At 40.6% G+C, this 17,969-nt stretch overlaps 1 protein-coding gene across 1 annotated transcript; it reads left to right on the top strand.

The window, feature by feature from the left end:
- The first annotated feature begins 1,111 nt into the window (after positions 1–1,111).
- On the top strand, positions 1,112–17,027 carry slain1a (SLAIN family member 1a). Its single transcript, XM_088913630.1, has 10 exons — positions 1,112–1,724; positions 6,840–6,979; positions 10,199–10,345; positions 10,883–10,999; positions 11,508–11,657; positions 12,865–13,209; positions 14,001–14,033; positions 15,482–15,613; positions 15,755–16,037; positions 16,171–17,027. Exons 1-10 carry the CDS (start codon positions 1,246–1,248, stop codon positions 16,244–16,246), a joined length of 1,902 nt encoding a protein of 633 aa, XP_088769756.1. The 5' UTR covers positions 1,112–1,245; the 3' UTR covers positions 16,247–17,027.
- The last annotated feature ends 942 nt before the right edge of the window (positions 17,028–17,969 follow it).

The raw sequence follows: 17,969 nt of genomic DNA on the forward strand, positions 1-17,969 counted from the left end.
TGTAATGTGAATATATAATGTTAAATATTGGTTAATATTGGTGGTTGAAATGACAGAAAGGGGGAGGATTAATTTGAAGTTTATATCAATCCATGTTAGTCCAAATGTTTTAGTTTGATATGGAAATGAGTCAATAACATAAGCACCGTGATCAAATGACTAATTCAAATTACTCAACCCTAGAATGCGTCCATCATTTCCCATTAGCTTTCGAGGATTTGAGTCTATTCAGCTACAAGTATCAGCTGCAGCTCAAATAAAACGTGGTAGAATGCCGCACCAGATCTATAAAAACCCCAGCTCGTGTGGGAATAAGAATAGAGCGAAAATGTTAAATACCCTGACGCTTATGTAGCGTCAGTACCATTGTGGAGCACCTCACCTCACAACACTACTTATGTAATTACTAAAAAACAGCGTATGCTGTTTTTTTTTTTTACAGATTTGCCGTATTATCAACAAGGAATATGATTAACATTTCCGTTGACCCGTGGGTCAACTGGGCACACTGCCGTTGTGTGGAAGCTTCAAACCGACGTAGACCAGTTTCTTACAATGCATGAGGATTATCCCTAAGACGACCTAGATACCGGCTGAAATCTATAATTGAGACGTCGGACAAAACCATTTAAGGCTATTTATACTCCTCTGACGCCAAGAAAGCTTTAACACCTTCAGTGAAGACAGCCTGAGGAGCAGACGTTTATCCTCGCTAGCTCCATGAGCAGAAGTGCACAAGACTGCATCACAGGTGCACTAACTTCAGATTGTAGCTTTAGTGGGGAGAAAAGTTTCCCAGCTGTAAATAACCTCCTTCATATACAGTAGGTATGTAGGTTACAAAAACGCAACAGCATGTGACGATACAGGAGTGGATTCTCATTTTTAAAAAAACACAGCAGTGTAATGAACTGAGTCTAGAACACTATTACATTTGGTTACAGATTTGCACTGGCCGCACCTGAACCCTATTTGAGCCCGTGCAGGTCCGCTGTATTCATCATTCCGAAGCCGGTCTTGGCATTGTGGGAGGAGACAGCGTCTTTATTTTTCGCTGGGGGTGGCTGGCGTAGCATCTTAATGCAACAGTAGAATGGGAGCACTGCTCAATTGGTTCAGCGTAATGCACAAATCTCAGTGAAGGCAACAGAAAAAAGCAGGGAGACGCAACCCCGGTCCACCATTTTTTTTACAGGAGTGATTTATATATAGATACATAATACTTATGTGTATTTTTTTAATTCAATGGAAGCCGCTGTGCTAAAACCCCAAATGATGGCGGACGTTAATTGCAAGAATAACGCTGTAAATGCGGAGCTGGAGGTGAAAAAGCTGCAGGAACTGGTACGAAAACTAGAGATGCAAAATGAGCAGCTAAGGACCAGGGCAAACGCCGTAAGTAGTTGCACTGTCAGCCCGCATATCCTGCAGTCTTCCCCGGCCTGTCTGCTCGGGAGCCCTGTGGGAGCTGGGGGAGTCGTCAGCCCGGTATTTACGGGGAGTTACTGTATTCCGAGCCCGGTACCGACGCTCCTGTGCCCGTCAGCAATCGGTTCTTACTGCCCTTCGGAGGAACAGTACTTGTATTTCAACCCGCATTCTCCAGCTGCTGCTGTGGCACAGGACGATTGCAACAACAGCACAGAGCCCACAATTCTGGATGAGGTGGAAGTACTGGACCTCGATGCCGTATTCTGCAGCGATGAGGAGAATGATTACACCTGGTACTGTAGATTTAAATTACTCCAATGTTGGCGCTCGGTTGACGTTTTGTTCGTTCCTGCTGTTTTTTGGGACTGACTGGTCATTGATCTGTTGCACAAGCCCCTTTCAAAAATATCCGTACAACCTCAATGCAGCCCACTGGGTGTAGTATAAATGTAATGAAATATTATTTATAGGCGCAAAAGATGCATTTTGTGGCGAAAGCTTATTGGAATTGAGGGAGTTAAACATTTTCTAGGTTTCACATGTATCATACTATATTTGAATGAACAACATTTGACAATTGCAGAAGGCCTTCAAGGTACACACTTGGTACTATGCGGTGGCGAAAAAGGAAGAATGTTACAATGATCCTTTTTTGACTTTTGTGTGATGTGTCATCTTGATTGGGAGACGTGCAGTTATTTCCTAAAACGCTTACGAAATTAGTTTCCCGTTTTACTGAAGCGCTAAGTATTCATCTTCGTTAATTTCTGTAGTTCTGGTATTTCTGGTTGAGTTTTTTTCCCCCCAACCTTAAAGTTGAAAGGACTATGCTGGTGCCAGACATCCCGTTGCAGTAATGCTTTGTAAGCTGTAGCTGAATGTATCCAGTGTTCTGGAACATTTAGCACAGTTTTTACAGCAGCAGCAGTGCTGAGAATATGTCTTATTGTAAGAGAACTCAGTGCCATCCTAGTCTAAAAGCAATACATCTGGTTGGTTTCTTTAAAGTTTTCAAGAGTTAGGCCTTGCTTGTATTGACTTGCTTGACGTGTTTATTTTCATTTGATCTCCTGAAATCTATGTCCTCTGCTTTGTTACATTCCCCATGATGAACTGAAATCATTCATAGAACTGTTACTACTGTGGCTTCTGCAATAATTCTGCTCTTCTAGCCTGTTTGATAGTAGCCAAATCATTCAAGGATGTCATCCAGCTGTTTCTTGAGAGAAGCCAGGTTATCCAATTCAACAACATAGCTGGGTAGGTTGTTCCACGCTCCTACCATCTTTTACCAGAGACAGTGCCTTCCATTCTTGGTTTTAAATGCACTTCTGTGTAGTTCCACTGCTGTGTCCTCTAGTTTGTATTTCGCTGCATTTCTGAACATCTAAAGTTTCATCCAGACCTCTGTTTACACTTACTTTGCCTCTACACTTGAGCTTTGTGGAAAATTTGTTTGCTTAATCGAACATCTTATCCAGGGAAAAACATAGATGAAATGAAAACATACTGTAAATGCCAGCAGCTTTCATGCACTTACAAGATAAGTAAAATAACTGCATAAGCTGGAAGCACAATGCATGTGCTGCACTAAGAAAAATAGAATTAAAGCTGTATGAAGATGGTGAGGATATCAAACAGTGATTCAGGCAGCCTGATAGTACACCCTTTGAATGACTACATGAAATGACAGCAGATAATTTGAGCAGACATCACCTCAGCCTTACAGCACTCCATCTTGACTTTCAAGAGGAAACCTTCTTCAGAAGTTATTACATGAGCTATTGTTTTAATAATAATAATAATAATATTATTATTAATTGCTTACACTTATATAGCGCTTTTCTGGACACTCCACTCAAAGCGCTTTACAGGTAATGGGGACTCCCCTCCACCACCACCACCAATGTGCAGCCCCACCTGGATGATGTGACGGCAGCCATAGTGCGCCAGAACGCTCACCACACATCAGCTATTAGTGGGGAGGAGAGCAGAGTAATGAAGCCAATTCATAGATGAGGATTATTAGGAGGCCATGATTGGTAAGGGCCAATGGGAAATTTGGCCAGGACACCGGGGTTACACCCCTACTCTTTTTCGAGAAACGCCCTGGGATTTTTAATGACCACAGAGAGTCAGGACCTCAGCTTTACGTCTCATCCGAAGGACGGCGCCTGTTTACAGTATAGTGTCCCCGTCACTATACTGGGGCATTAGGACCCACAGGGACTGCAGGGTGAGCGCCCCCTGCTGGCCCCACTAACACCTCTTCCAGCAGCAACCTTAGTTTTTCCCAGGAGGTCTCCCATCATTTTGTTTGTCTTTTGCAATGTCAAGACTTTAACCTGCTCGCTTCTTATATACAATGGTCAATCTAGTGTTTAATTTTCTTTCTCAAGACGTGTAAAATGTCGAGCTCTCTTCCTGGCTTCCAGGCCTCAGCGTGTTGTCTGTGTTTACTCGGCCTGAGAAAGCTTTTATGGCCATTCTCAACCTCGCCTTTCAATTCGGGTCACAGTCACGGTACACCTCGATCTAGTGACATTAACTGTGAATGCTGCACTTTAATCAAATACAGATTTGGTAAGAGGAATTTTTGTATTGGGCAGCATGGTGGCACAGTGGTTGGCATTGCTGTACCACAGCACAGGGGCCCTGGGTTCAATTCTGGACCTGGGCTGCTATGTGCAAGGAGTGTGTATGTTCTCCTGTGTGCTACACGGGCCGGTAGGTTCATTGACTTCTGGGAAAATTGGCCCTGGGGTGTGTGTGTCGGCTTTTTAATGGTTTTTGTTTCTCTAATCAAGCAAAAACATTTTTTGTATGTCACGGCACAGACTGGCTAATTATTCCAGGGAGGCAAGATAGGAGAAAAAATGTCAGTCTGGATCTGGATGGGGAAGTTCTGTTTCTCAGATCTGCGGAACACTGTTCTTGTCTCTTGTATTTTCTGTTACTGCCCTTTTTCTACTACAGCTTTCAAAGAAGATCAGGCTTTTCATTATTAATGTCATAACATGTTGAAAAGTTCTACTATACACACTGAATCTCACTGCGACAGCGGAGTAAGCCAGCTTGCTCCAACTTTTTAGACTGAAGGCTTGTAATATACAGTACAGTGAGTTGCCATCACACCATACACTTGCTTTTTCGACTGACATCTATGTCTATATCTTCAAACAGCGTCTGAATGCATTCATCAAATTACTCATTCTGGCTAGCAGAATACATGACCTGATACAGGAATACAAAACTAATTTAATTATGTGCAAATGTTTGTGCAAGACAGGCTATACTAGAAACCAAAGTAAAGAGCTAAATGGAGTTTATAATGAAAGTTAGGGAGGGATGACAACCATGTTCAACCAGACTCGGCTGTCGGTTATAAACAAGCACCCGGAACGTCATTTCCTCTCCTAAAACACTGTTTATACTGTATGCTATCCCCTTCTCTCCCTCGCGTACAGTATGTCTTCTTGAAACCCACCTCTGCAGCTGCCCCCTTGGTCATTCCTCACTCTGCATGGGGGTCCAAGCCTCCTCATCCTGTGGCCAGGAGGTCAGCCCTCAGCCAAGCAGGTTAAAAGGGAGCTGCAGTCCCAGTTTCACAGACCGGTTATTTAATCTTGGTAACAAATTAACTTTATTGATGTTATAGAAAATGTTTTACAAATTTCGAATCAAGCACAAAATCGTGAACTTTCTGAAACTACTATATTGTCGCAAACTGGCATTTGAGATACGGCCCTTCCTGCTCATTAGTCACTGTAATGGCTAATGTAATGTGACGTATAAGTGAATAAGTAAAGGTTGTGCAGCAGACACTTAATCACAGAATTGTTCCAACTTGATCTGCATGCAGAGTTAACAAACAGTATTTGTCGAAACCGAAAGCAATATTTCTAATGGATTAAAAGAGATGTATTAACAGGCCTGCTTGTTTACAATGTCATAGGGCCACACACACGTCACTGGAAGTTTTCCTGCCTCGTTCGGAATTGCAGAACATGGCGCTGCGCATTCCTAGAAATGCTATTTTGAAATGGAAATTGGATGTATTGCAAATTACCGGGTACATTTTACTTTTATTGTGGCTTGAAATACCTTCTTTCTGACCCTGAAATATAAAAATAGCAGTTGCAGTTCCCCCTTAACACAGCTTCTGGGGTGTTATTCCTATGAAAAGTTTTATATTATGTGCCAGTGCCATGTTCTAGCATATGAGGTGCAGAGAAGTCAGTTTATTTATAAACATTTAGCTTAGATAACTGTAAAGCAGGGATTCCCAAGAAATTTAAACCTGTATTTCAGAAACTCTTAATCAGGGCCCCGTGGAACTCTGGTACAGTATGTCAGCAAAGCAGAAACCACATGTGAAAGCTATTTTGATATTGAAATAAGTATAGTCCCTGTGCTGTAAGGATAACAAGAAATTGGCTAAACTCTTTAATGAGCCAATTTGGATCAAAGCCTGCTAGAAGGAAGTTTGCTTCCAGTCAGAGGTTAGATAATATCTAAATGTGTATAAGGTGAACTGTATTTAAGGAACCTCCAAGGGTGTGTTTTTGGTAGATTGTGATCTCTGTGTTTGACTTTTGTCTGTGCACTTGAGATGTTGAAAGTTTTCTTATCTTTCTTTTGTAAGGAAAGAAAACAAATGTAAGCCTGATCTTACCAGTCATTGAATTGAAGTGGACTATAGCTAGTTTAGCTAATTTTAAGATACAGCTTCCAGTGTCGTCCTCCTCAGCACTTGGTTGAATTGTATATTGAGACTAGAACAAGTGATACTATAGGTCTGGAAAAGTCATTAGCTGAAATCTTCACCCCCCCATGCTGTCTAGCTCAAAAAGCCTTTTAAGTTTCCACAAGCAAATTGCAGTATGAAATCAAGGCTTCTTTGAAACAATGAATGTGACTGACCATATTCCTGATTTTTTAGCTTCATTTTAAAATAACTTAATTTGACAGGTTCTCCTCTCTCTATGGGTTTTTATTTTTTTTTTTGCTGAGTCATTGTATGAAGGAAAGGAAGGTTGGTGTTATTGGAAAAGGAAAGACTCTGGCAAACATACTGTTGTGAAATTACACTTGCTTTTTTGTGCAGTTCCCCTGTACGAAAGCAGCAGTCGAACCCCTAAAGGAAGTAGAAAAGATCTGTTGTGCTGTTCTGTTGTTTTTACTGTGAAACTGCTGTCTAACAATGCAAAGTAAGGTTCCCGTAGACCAGTGATGTGCCTGGCTGTATCCTGTTACTGTTGCCTGTTACTGATGGGACTTCAATACAGTATGTTAACTAGGGATTTGTTTAATGTTGAGATAAAAAATAGTACATTTTACTGTTTGGTATTTCTAGCCTTCCAGTTTGCGGTTCATGTGTACATTTCACTGTATGTATTTGACTGCAGGTTGTATGTGTCCCCAAAAGCAAAGCTTACCCCTGCGGACAGAGCCCTCAGCCCGCTGCAGTGGTGCCGACAAGTGCTGGATAACCCTCGGCCCGAAATAGAAGCAGCGAAACGCTCGCTCTGCTTAAGACTTGAACAAGGTAAAGCTCAAGAGTGATTCTGCGGAAGGCCTTTGCAGGGAGATGTGAATGGAGTTCCAAGGTCTGGGTCTCATAACCTAAACATGTTGTTTCCATATTAAATGATTTTTATGTTTCTTTACATCAATGAATAATTGGCGGTACTTTGTAAAAGGGGCCCCGTGCTGCTTTCCCATACTAGTAAGTAATATTTGGAATGGTGCAAGCTTCTGTATCTCGGAAACTTTCTGCAAGGTACCCAACGGTTAAATGTGAAAGTGCCGTCAATGTAGGGCTTTCTCATTTCAAGGTAAGATTCTGCATTTTCTTCCGAATTTCTTTTTGTACCTGCTTGAAGCTAATATCTCTAGATGGGCGCAGTGCATTACTCATGGCTTAGCTGAAATCTTTACTAAGGCTTCTTAAAAACCAAATCCTGTAGAAGTCTCCTTTGATTAAAAAGACAATTTAACAATGTACCGATTTCAGAAGCCACTTTTTAGGATACTGAAATGCACCAGTAACCCCTGCATGACACATACGGTCGTCTTGAATGTCATTTCATTTATTTTTTTTTAAACTAAGTGCTGAGTAAGTATCTATTACTGTCTGCTGGTTTGCACCTCTTCCGTAATTGTGCTTTGATAACTCGAGTGAGATCACACTTGTGTCTGATTATTCTCTTCAGTTACTTATTATAATGTCTGAAATAACTGGAGGAATTGCTTTCAGGAATGAACTGAACAGCCCCAAACCACAAGATTTTTTTTTCTTCTGGTGATATTTTTGAGGATTGAGCTGTTCTATTTTTTACTTTACCTATGGGGTACAGTACATGTGCTTTCAAACATTTCTTAAGAAAGAGAAGGCACCCTTGTTGTTGGCAGAGATCACATATTGAAATTCATAAGCGGAACACAGACTTTGCTTGGTGTTTTGATATATGTAGTCCTGCCCCTCCATTCCAGAAACTGGTTTATTCAGAGGTCATACTGTAGCTTGTGAGCTGCTGGGTTGTGTACATTTTACATGTGCATTACACTAATTGACTATTACTTCACTTAAAGAAAGGTACCATTGTATTTCTTGCCTGCCTTTTAGACATAATGTAAATGGATTAACATTGTCCATGGAGCTCAATCACTTATTAAATGTAGAGAGAGAGATGGGGAAAGGAGCAGATAAACCCGCTACTATGAAGGACAAAACTTGAAACCCCCCACTTAAAAGGTAATGCAATGGTACAGTAGGTCAAGGGAACAAAGAGGGCAGATTAGTGTAAACTTTAAAATACTACAGTATGTTGCTCTTCAATACAATCAAAGACGGCCAAAAGGCAATCCCTTGATGACATCTGTGACTTTCATTTCACTGCAGTATACTAAATAGTTTTTTTTCACTCCTGTTCACCTTTTTAGATCAGAATTCCAAGGTGAATAGGCATTCTTGAAAGGAATGCTTTGTTAGTTCTGTAATGCAGATAAATCCACAGTACATTTCTTGCATAAGCAGCATAAGACGTTTAGAGCCTTGTGCACAACTCTTTAGCATTATTTTTCCCCAAGCTTTTTTGTGAGTCTTTAGATTGTGAGGGCCTAGAAATGAATTGATAATTAACTGGGGGAGGAAATCTGAATTATGATGCTGCAGTGAGGCCTTATGAATTCGGAACTGAATTCGCCAGATGGCATTGTTTACTAGATTAAGTCCTGTGGTTAGTTAGCACAGAGGTAAAAAAGAAAAGCATTTGTATTCTCTGTCGTAAAAGTGTGAATAATTTATATTCCTAGATGCAGAAAGTTTTCTTTCTGTAAGTGTGGAACTTGTGTGTGGAGAGCAGTGGGGTTGGAAGAAAATGATTTTGTGGTTTATTATTAAATACAGCATCAGTAAAGTAGGTAAGCTGATTATGGCTGTATGATGCAGTTTGCTCTCTCGGGTCCAGTTGATCTGAACATTGCTGTGATTTCACATTTTCACACTCCTCAGAAATAAATATAGCACCTCAGGTGGATGTTGTGGCTAAAAACAATTTAATGTCAATTAAATCGGAGTTTACAACTAACCCATTGTTCATTTGTGCCAATAAATTCCCTAAAGCGAGATGTAAACGCCGTTCTCGTTTTGTGCTACTTGCTGGTAGATTGTGTTGTTGGCATGTCAGAGCTATAAGAACAGTAACCATGGTAACTACACTTAGATGAAAGAATCTTGCATGTGTTGCTAAAGGGCTTATATTTTTGACCTGCATCACAACATCAATCTATGTATTTTTCCTCACAGATGTTAATGGGTATAATGCATATTCCCTACTAGAAACAAAGGAGTTTTCTACATCTCCTTTGTACATAAATGACTTTAAGAAATGTGACGTGAAATGTTCTCAATGTGAAAACAACCTGCATATTGTTGATTATATTTTTCAAAATCGTGAACATTTAATATTTTATGTGGTTCTCCCCATCTTCCCAGGGCTTGAAATGTCTGAATTGAGCTGTGTTTCAGCACTGGGCTCTTGCCTCCTGTTAGGTAATGAATACAGCTTTGTGTGCTAGGCCTAGCAAACAGTTGTTTTTGTAGCAAAGCATGAATGCTGGTTTTGTGCTGGCATGGTCAAGCTAAATCTGTGAGTTAGGCAGTATCGGAGTGTGAATTCAGGGTGCCTACCAGTTGCAGAGAATAAATGATTTTCAACGCCCTCTACTGAAAATGCTAAGTTTTACATCATTTTACAGTTTTTCTAGCATTTGTCACCCACACCAATTTGATTAAAAGAAATGGGTTATGGAGAGTGAAGCCAGTAGAATTAATCTGATTATTTTAGTGGTCAGCCCTTACCCTACAGCTCCCTGCTCATACCCTCCCACACCACCCCTCAGACCTCACACTATATCCCAGTCAACAGCTGGAGAAGTGCCTGTTACAGTGTAAGACAATTTTCATAATTTTATAAAAGGACAGCAGAATATTCCTAACAGCCAGATGTTGTAATGGTCTTTATAGCAAGCCATTAAATAATACCAAAAGAGATGCAGCCCATAGATTGGGCCAGAAAATTGGCTTGTTTGTTAAATCGGAGTCTTCTTTGCCACAGATGTGCAATGTTTTGCTGGAGGAATGTCCTGCTGCAGTTTCTCAGACTAGTTTGCTGCAGCACGAGCGTTAAAGTTAATTACACACATCTTCCCCCCCCTCATGTAGTGGCTAACCTCCTCCCTTTGTCTTTGTGATTGATCGCAGCCAGCAGATGGAAGAGTCTCTTTTCCAGCCCCGTTTCTCCTGCTTTTCCCTACAGTCCTGTAGCAGGAATCTCTCCCCTTAGCAACGGCTTTCACTCCTCCAGCTCCGTTAAATCCTCCAACAAACAGATACTAACCGAAAGACCAGGTAATGACTCTTTATTAATACAGCTGCTCAACTTATGCATTACATCACTCAAGGCGTGGAAAAATTGGTTTAGGTTTTTCATATCCTTTAAATACCTGCACTGGTTGCAGGATAATCCATTTTAATGTTACAAGTCTAATACCTCCAGCATAAAGAATGGTCATTTACAACTAGTATCAATGGAGGCTTATTTTTCCGACATCTTTTAGCAGTGGCAAATCAAGTTAATTTATGTGCAACTTGCTCATTATGCAGTTTTGTATTATGGTGCTGCCTCATGATTTAAACCTTTTGTTGTAAAGAGCAAATCAGACTTTCTTTCATTCTTGGATTCTCTTTGTTAAAGTTGATTAAATTGCACAGTTCTGTAATACATCCATTAAGAAACAATCACAGTACATTTTTTTTTTTATTGATGGACTAAAGGATTGCCCAGTGCAAGATTACGGTCGTGGAGGTCTAGTGCTTAATGCACATACCGTATGTCACAACTGTGAGATGCTAATGTGAAAGTGAATGTGTTTTTTCTTTGTTTAGCATCACTGTATTCATCAAGCCACCCCTCGCTTCACCTGGCATTAACTCCCACTGGGAAGGAGTTCCCTGGTGTAGCTGAAAGCTCCCCAGCAGCAGTCTGTCCTGCAGTCCCTCACAGTAAGTGCAGCACCCGTTTGTCAAATATATAATTGCTAAAGTGGCGAAAACTGAGGTGACCAACACACGTATGCATTTTTCTAAGTCTTGCTTCATTACAGTTGGTCAGCTCTGGTTCTTTATTATTGATTTGATCTTCTGATTCCAAATGGAAAATCTACCAAATGCCTCTTTTCAAAGTAATGGAGCAGTCTATTCACCATCGGTCCTTTTAGGGTTAATTAAACTAGCTATATACTGTATGTATGTCCTGGTTAACTACACTTTCTCCTGAAGGAATACTGCAGGGAAAATTGTTCTTGGAGTTCTTCTCTGGTTAAAATATGGGTTTCAATCTATTATTAGTGCTCCTATGACCAAACTGCTTCTTAACTTAAGGCATTAGAAATAAAAGTAGAGTGTTTTGTATATTTATAGGTGTGCGTGATTATATATAAAGAATATATCCGAGGGGGTAGCAGATTAGAAAAGAAGTCTCCTGATATTGGCTTTTCCTTTCCTCTTGAAGGGTATTCAAGCAGACCCTCTCTTCTCAGCCGCCAGTCTTCCATTGACAGTGAACTAAGCACATCTGAGTTTGAGGATGACTCGATCTCCATGGGCTACAAGCTGCAGGATTTAACTGATGTTCAGATAATGGCTCGGCTTCAGGAAGAAAGTAGGTTGTTACCTCCCCAGTGCTGCCTTACATACACTGAAAAGTGCACAGTAAGGTTGTCTGTGCTTCCCTTTTGTAGAAATTGGAACATCCTTGAGGGTGTGAAAGATTCAATTTCTGTGGTGCTTCAGTATTTAATGTACTTTTGGGGTCTGGTTTTGGAAAATATACTGAATTCTTTAGTTCAGGGTTCCCAAATATCACTTGATTTTTTTGCCTCCATCTGTTAAAATCAATTGAATATAAATAGAATAGGCAGCAAATTCACATTCCATAATACACCATGAAGATAACCTTGGTGAAAATGAAGTCCTCCTGCTTTTTGAAGCAGTGCATTTGGGCTGTGTCTCATGGCTTTGAAGCAGAAGCAGAAAAGATCATGTATATTGCCGTGCAAAGGTCTTATGAACAATCAAATTACAATCCAGGCAACGTGCATCATGAATTTACTCAAAGCCTTTAGATAGACAGATGATAGTGAATACACTTTACTAGTGTATTCAACTATTGCAACAATTTATCTGTCTTCGTATTCAGTTAAGCTTGTCATTTAGCAATTTTTAATTCACATTGATCAGAGTCTGCAAAAACCTGATCACAACAATTCAATGTAAGATATACAATGAAGTGCTTTAGTAGTTTATTGTAATCAAATTGTATTCACTCAGTTGGGTGTTCCTCATCGGTCACATTATTTGTTAACCTCCACACACTTAAAACTAAATGGCTGCTTTTTGTACTAGGAAATAAAGGTTAATGGAAACGAAAGTGATATTTTTCACTCTGTCTTTTAATGAATTAATAGAACTATGCGAAATGTTTCACTTTCGCAGAGTATAATGAATTACTTACCAACTAAAAATAAACCCGACGTATTAATATCTTCAGAATGTTTTTACAGGGCTCCTTTTGTGTGTAGTACAAAAAGATAAGGATAAGATCATTTCAATAGCCAGTAGTCATAAACTTGCATTTCCATTATTCTTAACGCAAATATGGGTAGCGTTTGGAGATGTTATGTTGCCATGTTTAACTAAAAGTTTAATCAATGTGGTTGAATTTGTAAATCATTGACATTTTTGGAGTACCATAAAATACGTTTACCTCCCATCTAAACATCTTTTCTAAAACCTTATTGTGTTTAAATCTTTTTTTATGTTTATTTTTCACCCTTGGTTGTTGTGCGTTTGCTGCCCGTTGACCACAGGCCTTCGTCAGGATTATGCCTCCACATCGGCATCGGCAACAAGGCGCAGCTCGGGCTTCTCCTTCCATGCCGGGCGGAGGGGCGTGAGCAGCGACGTGGAGTACGAGCGCTACAGCCTGGACGACGAGGAGGAGGAGTACGACCGCCTCCCCCCTCCGCAGACCCAGCTCCCTCGCTGCACCCCTCTGCACAGGGGTATCCCCCACTCCCAGACTTTCTCCAGCATCCGGGACTGCCGGCGGAGCCCCAGCGCACAGCACTTGAGCAGCTACGGCTACCCACAGTACTCCTCCCCCACGCTCGCATACACACCCGAGCCACAGCAGGGTTACAGGGCCAACGCAGGTAACCACGGCAACTGCCTGCTGCGGCCTTCTTCTGGAGGGCTTGTTTGCTGTGCGGTGCGATTCATTTCCTTAGGACACACCTGAAAACAGTAGGGGGGATGTTTTGAATGGTGACCACACTGGCCTGTCTGCTGCCCTTTTCCATTTTATTTCAGCCTGCACTTGTTGATTAATTTAGCTGTTAAGGCATATTGTCCTCCACACAAATTAATTTAACACTGCAAATAAATATTTTTTTCTAGTTTCATATTGTGAGTTCTATCCAAGTGCACTGATCACTTTATTTTACTTTTCAAATAGTAATGAAGAGTTACAGGTTTTTCTTTCAGATGGTAAACTTTTTTGCATTTTCTGGAAAGTGAGTCTTAATAAGATGAAATTATAGTGGAAAACATAAAACCTTTCAGCTTTCATTTCTGAATATGTATCAACCACATCTCTGGTTAGAGGAAAAAACCTTTTTTTCTTGATTTGACTGTCAGAATAGAAACTGTCCTATTTTTGGTTTGAAACATTTTAAATATAATTTCCCTGGTGATATCTTCTTTAAATTGGGAGCAAATTAGTGGACAGAGAAGTATATTTCTGAATGAACTCTCATTAAGAAATCTTCACAATTGTAATTTAGATAGGTGAACTACAAGAAGATATGTCTTCCTTTCTACATTTGAACCTGGTTCTCTTGTAAAGCAGAGAATTCAACAGTGTTTAAAAATACCTTTTTGTATTTTTTTTGTTTATGTGTTTGTTTGTTTTCTTCAATATTCTCTAAAATTGGAAAATTCTTAGGATCTCCTGTTTGGAATCAAGCAGAATATGAGAGTAAGTTGGAGAGCTTTTCCTTTGACTTGTTTGACTCTGGTGGAGTGCATGAGGTGGTTTCACTTGATGTGATATGGTTTACTCTATCACTGTATGTTTCCAATAACGCCAAAAGTAAAACAAAATACACAGTGGTGTAGATTGGAAATTGATGCATTTTGTACATGGGAAAGAAAAATGAATTTGCTTGTCTGTAGGATTAAATCATACTAGATAGACTTCAAGCACCATCTTACTTCAAGTGTCATAAGAATAGATGCTCTCATTGTTTGAGACCACTCATACATCTGGATAATTTAGAAGGTTCTAATATGTTTGCACCTCATTCCTTATGTTATGTAGTGACCCTTTCTTAATGGAAACAATGTGAACTCATGACTACATGTAAGCTAGGGATCAAAACACTTTTTTAAATAGGTCTGTGATCAAGATGGGAACTATATGTTTTTAAGAGAGACATTTTTGTATTCACTGGATTTTAAAAAATCTAAAATTATTGAACAAAACCCCATGTGTCTTTATCATGTGGAAGAAATTTAGTTTTAGGACTGAAAAGGTGAATCTTGCCTAAAGGGGATTTGACAATACATTAGGTTTTTGTTTGGTTCTGAAAGGTTTGAAATAACAGCATTTGCACTGTAGTTAATATTACTTCTAATTAATAATGGTCAGAGATGGTCTCTTTATTAAAATCTGCAAAATGTAAATTGTCCAATAGATCTGTGAAATAAGTGATACAGAGCCTTATATAGGGGAATTTTTCTGACTGCTTCATTACAAATTATTTTTTGGAAAGGTGTGATTTGCAGCTAAAAAAAATACCACAGCTTTTATGATGAAATGGGATGAACAGCAAGGTTTTGTTCTGATTCATCATATTTCATGTCTGATAAAAAGGACTCCCCTGCCCTTTAAGAACTAGTTCATATTTCATATGTTTGTTAGCCTGTGTCCTGTAAAAGGGCTGTAGACAATTTCATGGCTAAAAGGGAGAGAAAGAACGTTACACTGCATTATTCACCCAGATGCTCAGCAACAGCATTCAAATGTAAAGTGAGATAAAAAAGACAGATGTTAACCTTTAGGAATTGTTTTGTTCATGTTTTAGAAGAAGCCTTATTTTCAATATTAGGTGTATATTTCTAATATAAAAACCAGTTAGGCATGTTTGTAGGGTCGTTTTCCGAATGAAATGCAGTTGATGAGAGGTTTGCACAACTGAGGGAGACTTTGACGGAGAAAAATCTGTAGGTTTGGTTCTTCAGTATAAATAGGGAATAGCTCACTGTATATCTTGCATGCATTTCAGGAGCTCCTATTGCAGAATCGTTTAAAAGTACATTTCTATGCCTTTTCTGGTCCATAACGGATAACCGGTTTAGCCTTGGTGTGCACCAGTTCAGATGCAGTTGTCAAGCCTGAGAGGATGTGTTCTCTTTCTCCAGCAGACAAGCTGAGGCGCAGCATGCCCAACTTGGCCAGGGTGCCCAGCACGACCAACCACACCAGCTCTCCCTCCACCGTGAGGAACAGCCAGAGCTTCGACTCCTCCAATGGGCTGTCCAGGCTGCAGTCCTCAAGTAAGTGTGCTTGAAGAGCTCCAGGCGTCTTTTCACTGGCCGGCTGGGCTCAGCGCTGTACTGGTAGTGTTCTGTTACCCCTTTCTTATTATCTCGTGAGAGTTTGTAATTCGTGGTTGTTGTTTGTTTTTTTTTCCCCAGTTCCGTCGCCAGGCCAACTGCAGCACCGCGTGCACAGCGTGGGGAATTTCCCCTCGGCTGTCAGGCAGCCTCTTAAAGCCACGGCCTACGTCAGCCCCACGGTCCAGGGCCCTGCGGGAATCCCGAGCTCCGTCAGTCTGCACTCGGTCTCCAGCAGCGGGATACCTCTCCCCAACAAGCCCGGGACTCCTGGCTCCCAGGGGCGCAGCGCCCTGCCCAGACCCGCCTCCGTCATTGGGGGCAGCGGCATACCGAGGAGCAAGATCGCACAGCCAGGTCGAAGGTCAGACCCCCAGCATTCCACAGGCTGGCTACTGTGAACTGTAAAGCACTTCAGTCTTGCTGCACAAAGCTCACTTGGCACTTTTTATTGATGAATTTGAATAAATTCTCGTTTGTTTTGTGTGCTTTTCCAGTTTACTCCAGCCTCCGAAGACATTATCGGCACTTAGCACTCTACAAGATGGCAGCTGGCGAGACGGCTGCTACTGATACGAGGGATATATAGTGACGGAGCACTTGGAACATCCGGTAGTGTTCAGAGCCCAGCTGGCTGGGCTGTTCTGCTTGCACAGAAAACTCCTAAGGTCTAGTTTTATTATGAAGTGAGCTGAAATGCTGATGTAACTGTTGAACTGAGGTACACGTACTGTATGCATTGCAATAATGCTACTTTTACGGTTGCAATATTCTGGCATTTTTAAAGCAAAGCATTCTAGCCAAAAACTCAACTTACAGCATAATGGCTTGTTTCTGCATACAACTGATGATAATATAGTTATTTTGTCATTTTGGAACTTTTTCAGAAATGCTGATCAATGAATGTCTACTAATATGGAGTTTTTTAAGAACTAATGTGGTATGTAATATCTTTGTAATGTGGTGCCTATTGTATAGTGCTGAACATTTGTGTTTTGTTTGCTGTTCTTGCTATAATTTTCAGTTAGTTTCACTGTCATCTTTAAGTCACTTTTGTCATTTCAGAGCACCAGATAAAACCACATGTCACGTAGCATTTTGAACACAGATGTTTAGTTTGGAAACATCACAGATTTGGCAATAGTTCTGTTTGATATGTTTAAATGTATTTTTTAAGTCTTAAATCTTCATTTTACCTTTTGTTTGTATTTGTCTTCAAGGTAGAACCTTAGAGTTCTACAGGCAGTGACTTCTTAATCTAAAATGTGACTTTTTATAATGAAAAGCGCTTTAATGTTTATTAACTATTGTATTGGAATGAGCAGATTTTAAAACAAAAATAAAAACTTTTCAAGATATTGTTGTCTGTTATTTCTGTTCATTTACAGGATGAGCTCATATTTGATATTTCTCTTACAATGGTGACAGTGATCACAAATACCAGAGTCATTTTTCTCACATTATTATAATCTCTTGCATCACACTCCCCTAAGGAAGAAAAATGTCCCTTAAGTTCATAAAATGCCTTTCCTGTTTACCCTAACACACTGGAAAGGAGTGCCAGGCTTCTGGACAAACTTGGATTACAAACTTGGACACGCTGGCCTTAGGATTGCATTGGATCCATTTGTGAATGATGGGGCTTTCCTTTTCCAGAATCCTTGCGGTATGATTATGCTCTTTAATCTAGTCCCGAACCTAATGCCAAAATTTTAAAATGCAGATTGTGGCAAGAAAAGCAGTATACCGGTTTTGTACAAAAATAAAACATGAATGCACTTGGATTTCTATCTTATAACTGCAGGCCTAATTCCTAACAGCTGCAGGTAGTAACTTCTTATCTTTCAATGATAATGTGTGTGAGTGGGCCGTGTCTAACAGCCTTACTGGATGTAGATCTGGGTGCCGATAGCCTGGGAGAACACTGGGAGGGCTGATGGGACACGGGGTACCCAGGTGCCCACTCTTCTCAGCGAAAGGGAGGTAATGATTGCTAGAGATTCCATTAGAAGCGTAGACTGTGGTATCCTGTATTGGGTGATGCCTGCCTGGTGCCAAGGTTGCAGGTCTCCCTGAGCAAGTGGACCCAGTTGGCATAAGACATGTAAAGGTAGGCTGTCGATTCTCCCAAGACAGGTTAAAGGATTGGGCTCGTAGGCTTAGGAGCAGAACGTTGATGGCGACGTCGGGAATTCTGCATGTGCCATGTGGGAGCCTAAGGAAACGGGAGGAGATTTAACTTGTGGTTAAAGACTGGTGTGGAGCAGAGGCCTTAAGATTTATGGGGTGTTAGGTG

The sequence above is a fragment of the Atractosteus spatula genome, chromosome 4 (assembly GCF_055471065.1).
Source record: "Atractosteus spatula isolate fAtrSpa1 chromosome 4, fAtrSpa1.hap1, whole genome shotgun sequence".
NCBI classification, from domain to species: Eukaryota; Metazoa; Chordata; class Actinopteri; order Semionotiformes; family Lepisosteidae; genus Atractosteus; species Atractosteus spatula.

Excerpts from the sequence above, each read along its gene's own strand:
- slain1a (XM_088913630.1), top strand. The coding sequence starts at position 1,246 with ATGGAAGCCGCTGTGCTAAAACCCCAAATGATGGCGGACGTTAATTGC. Across the intron at positions 10,346-10,882 it reads GATACTAACCGAAAGACCAG|CATCACTGTATTCATCAAGC; the intron begins GTAATGACTCTT and ends TTCTTTGTTTAG. Across the intron at positions 11,658-12,864 it reads GGCTCGGCTTCAGGAAGAAA|GCCTTCGTCAGGATTATGCC; the intron begins GTAGGTTGTTAC and ends CGTTGACCACAG.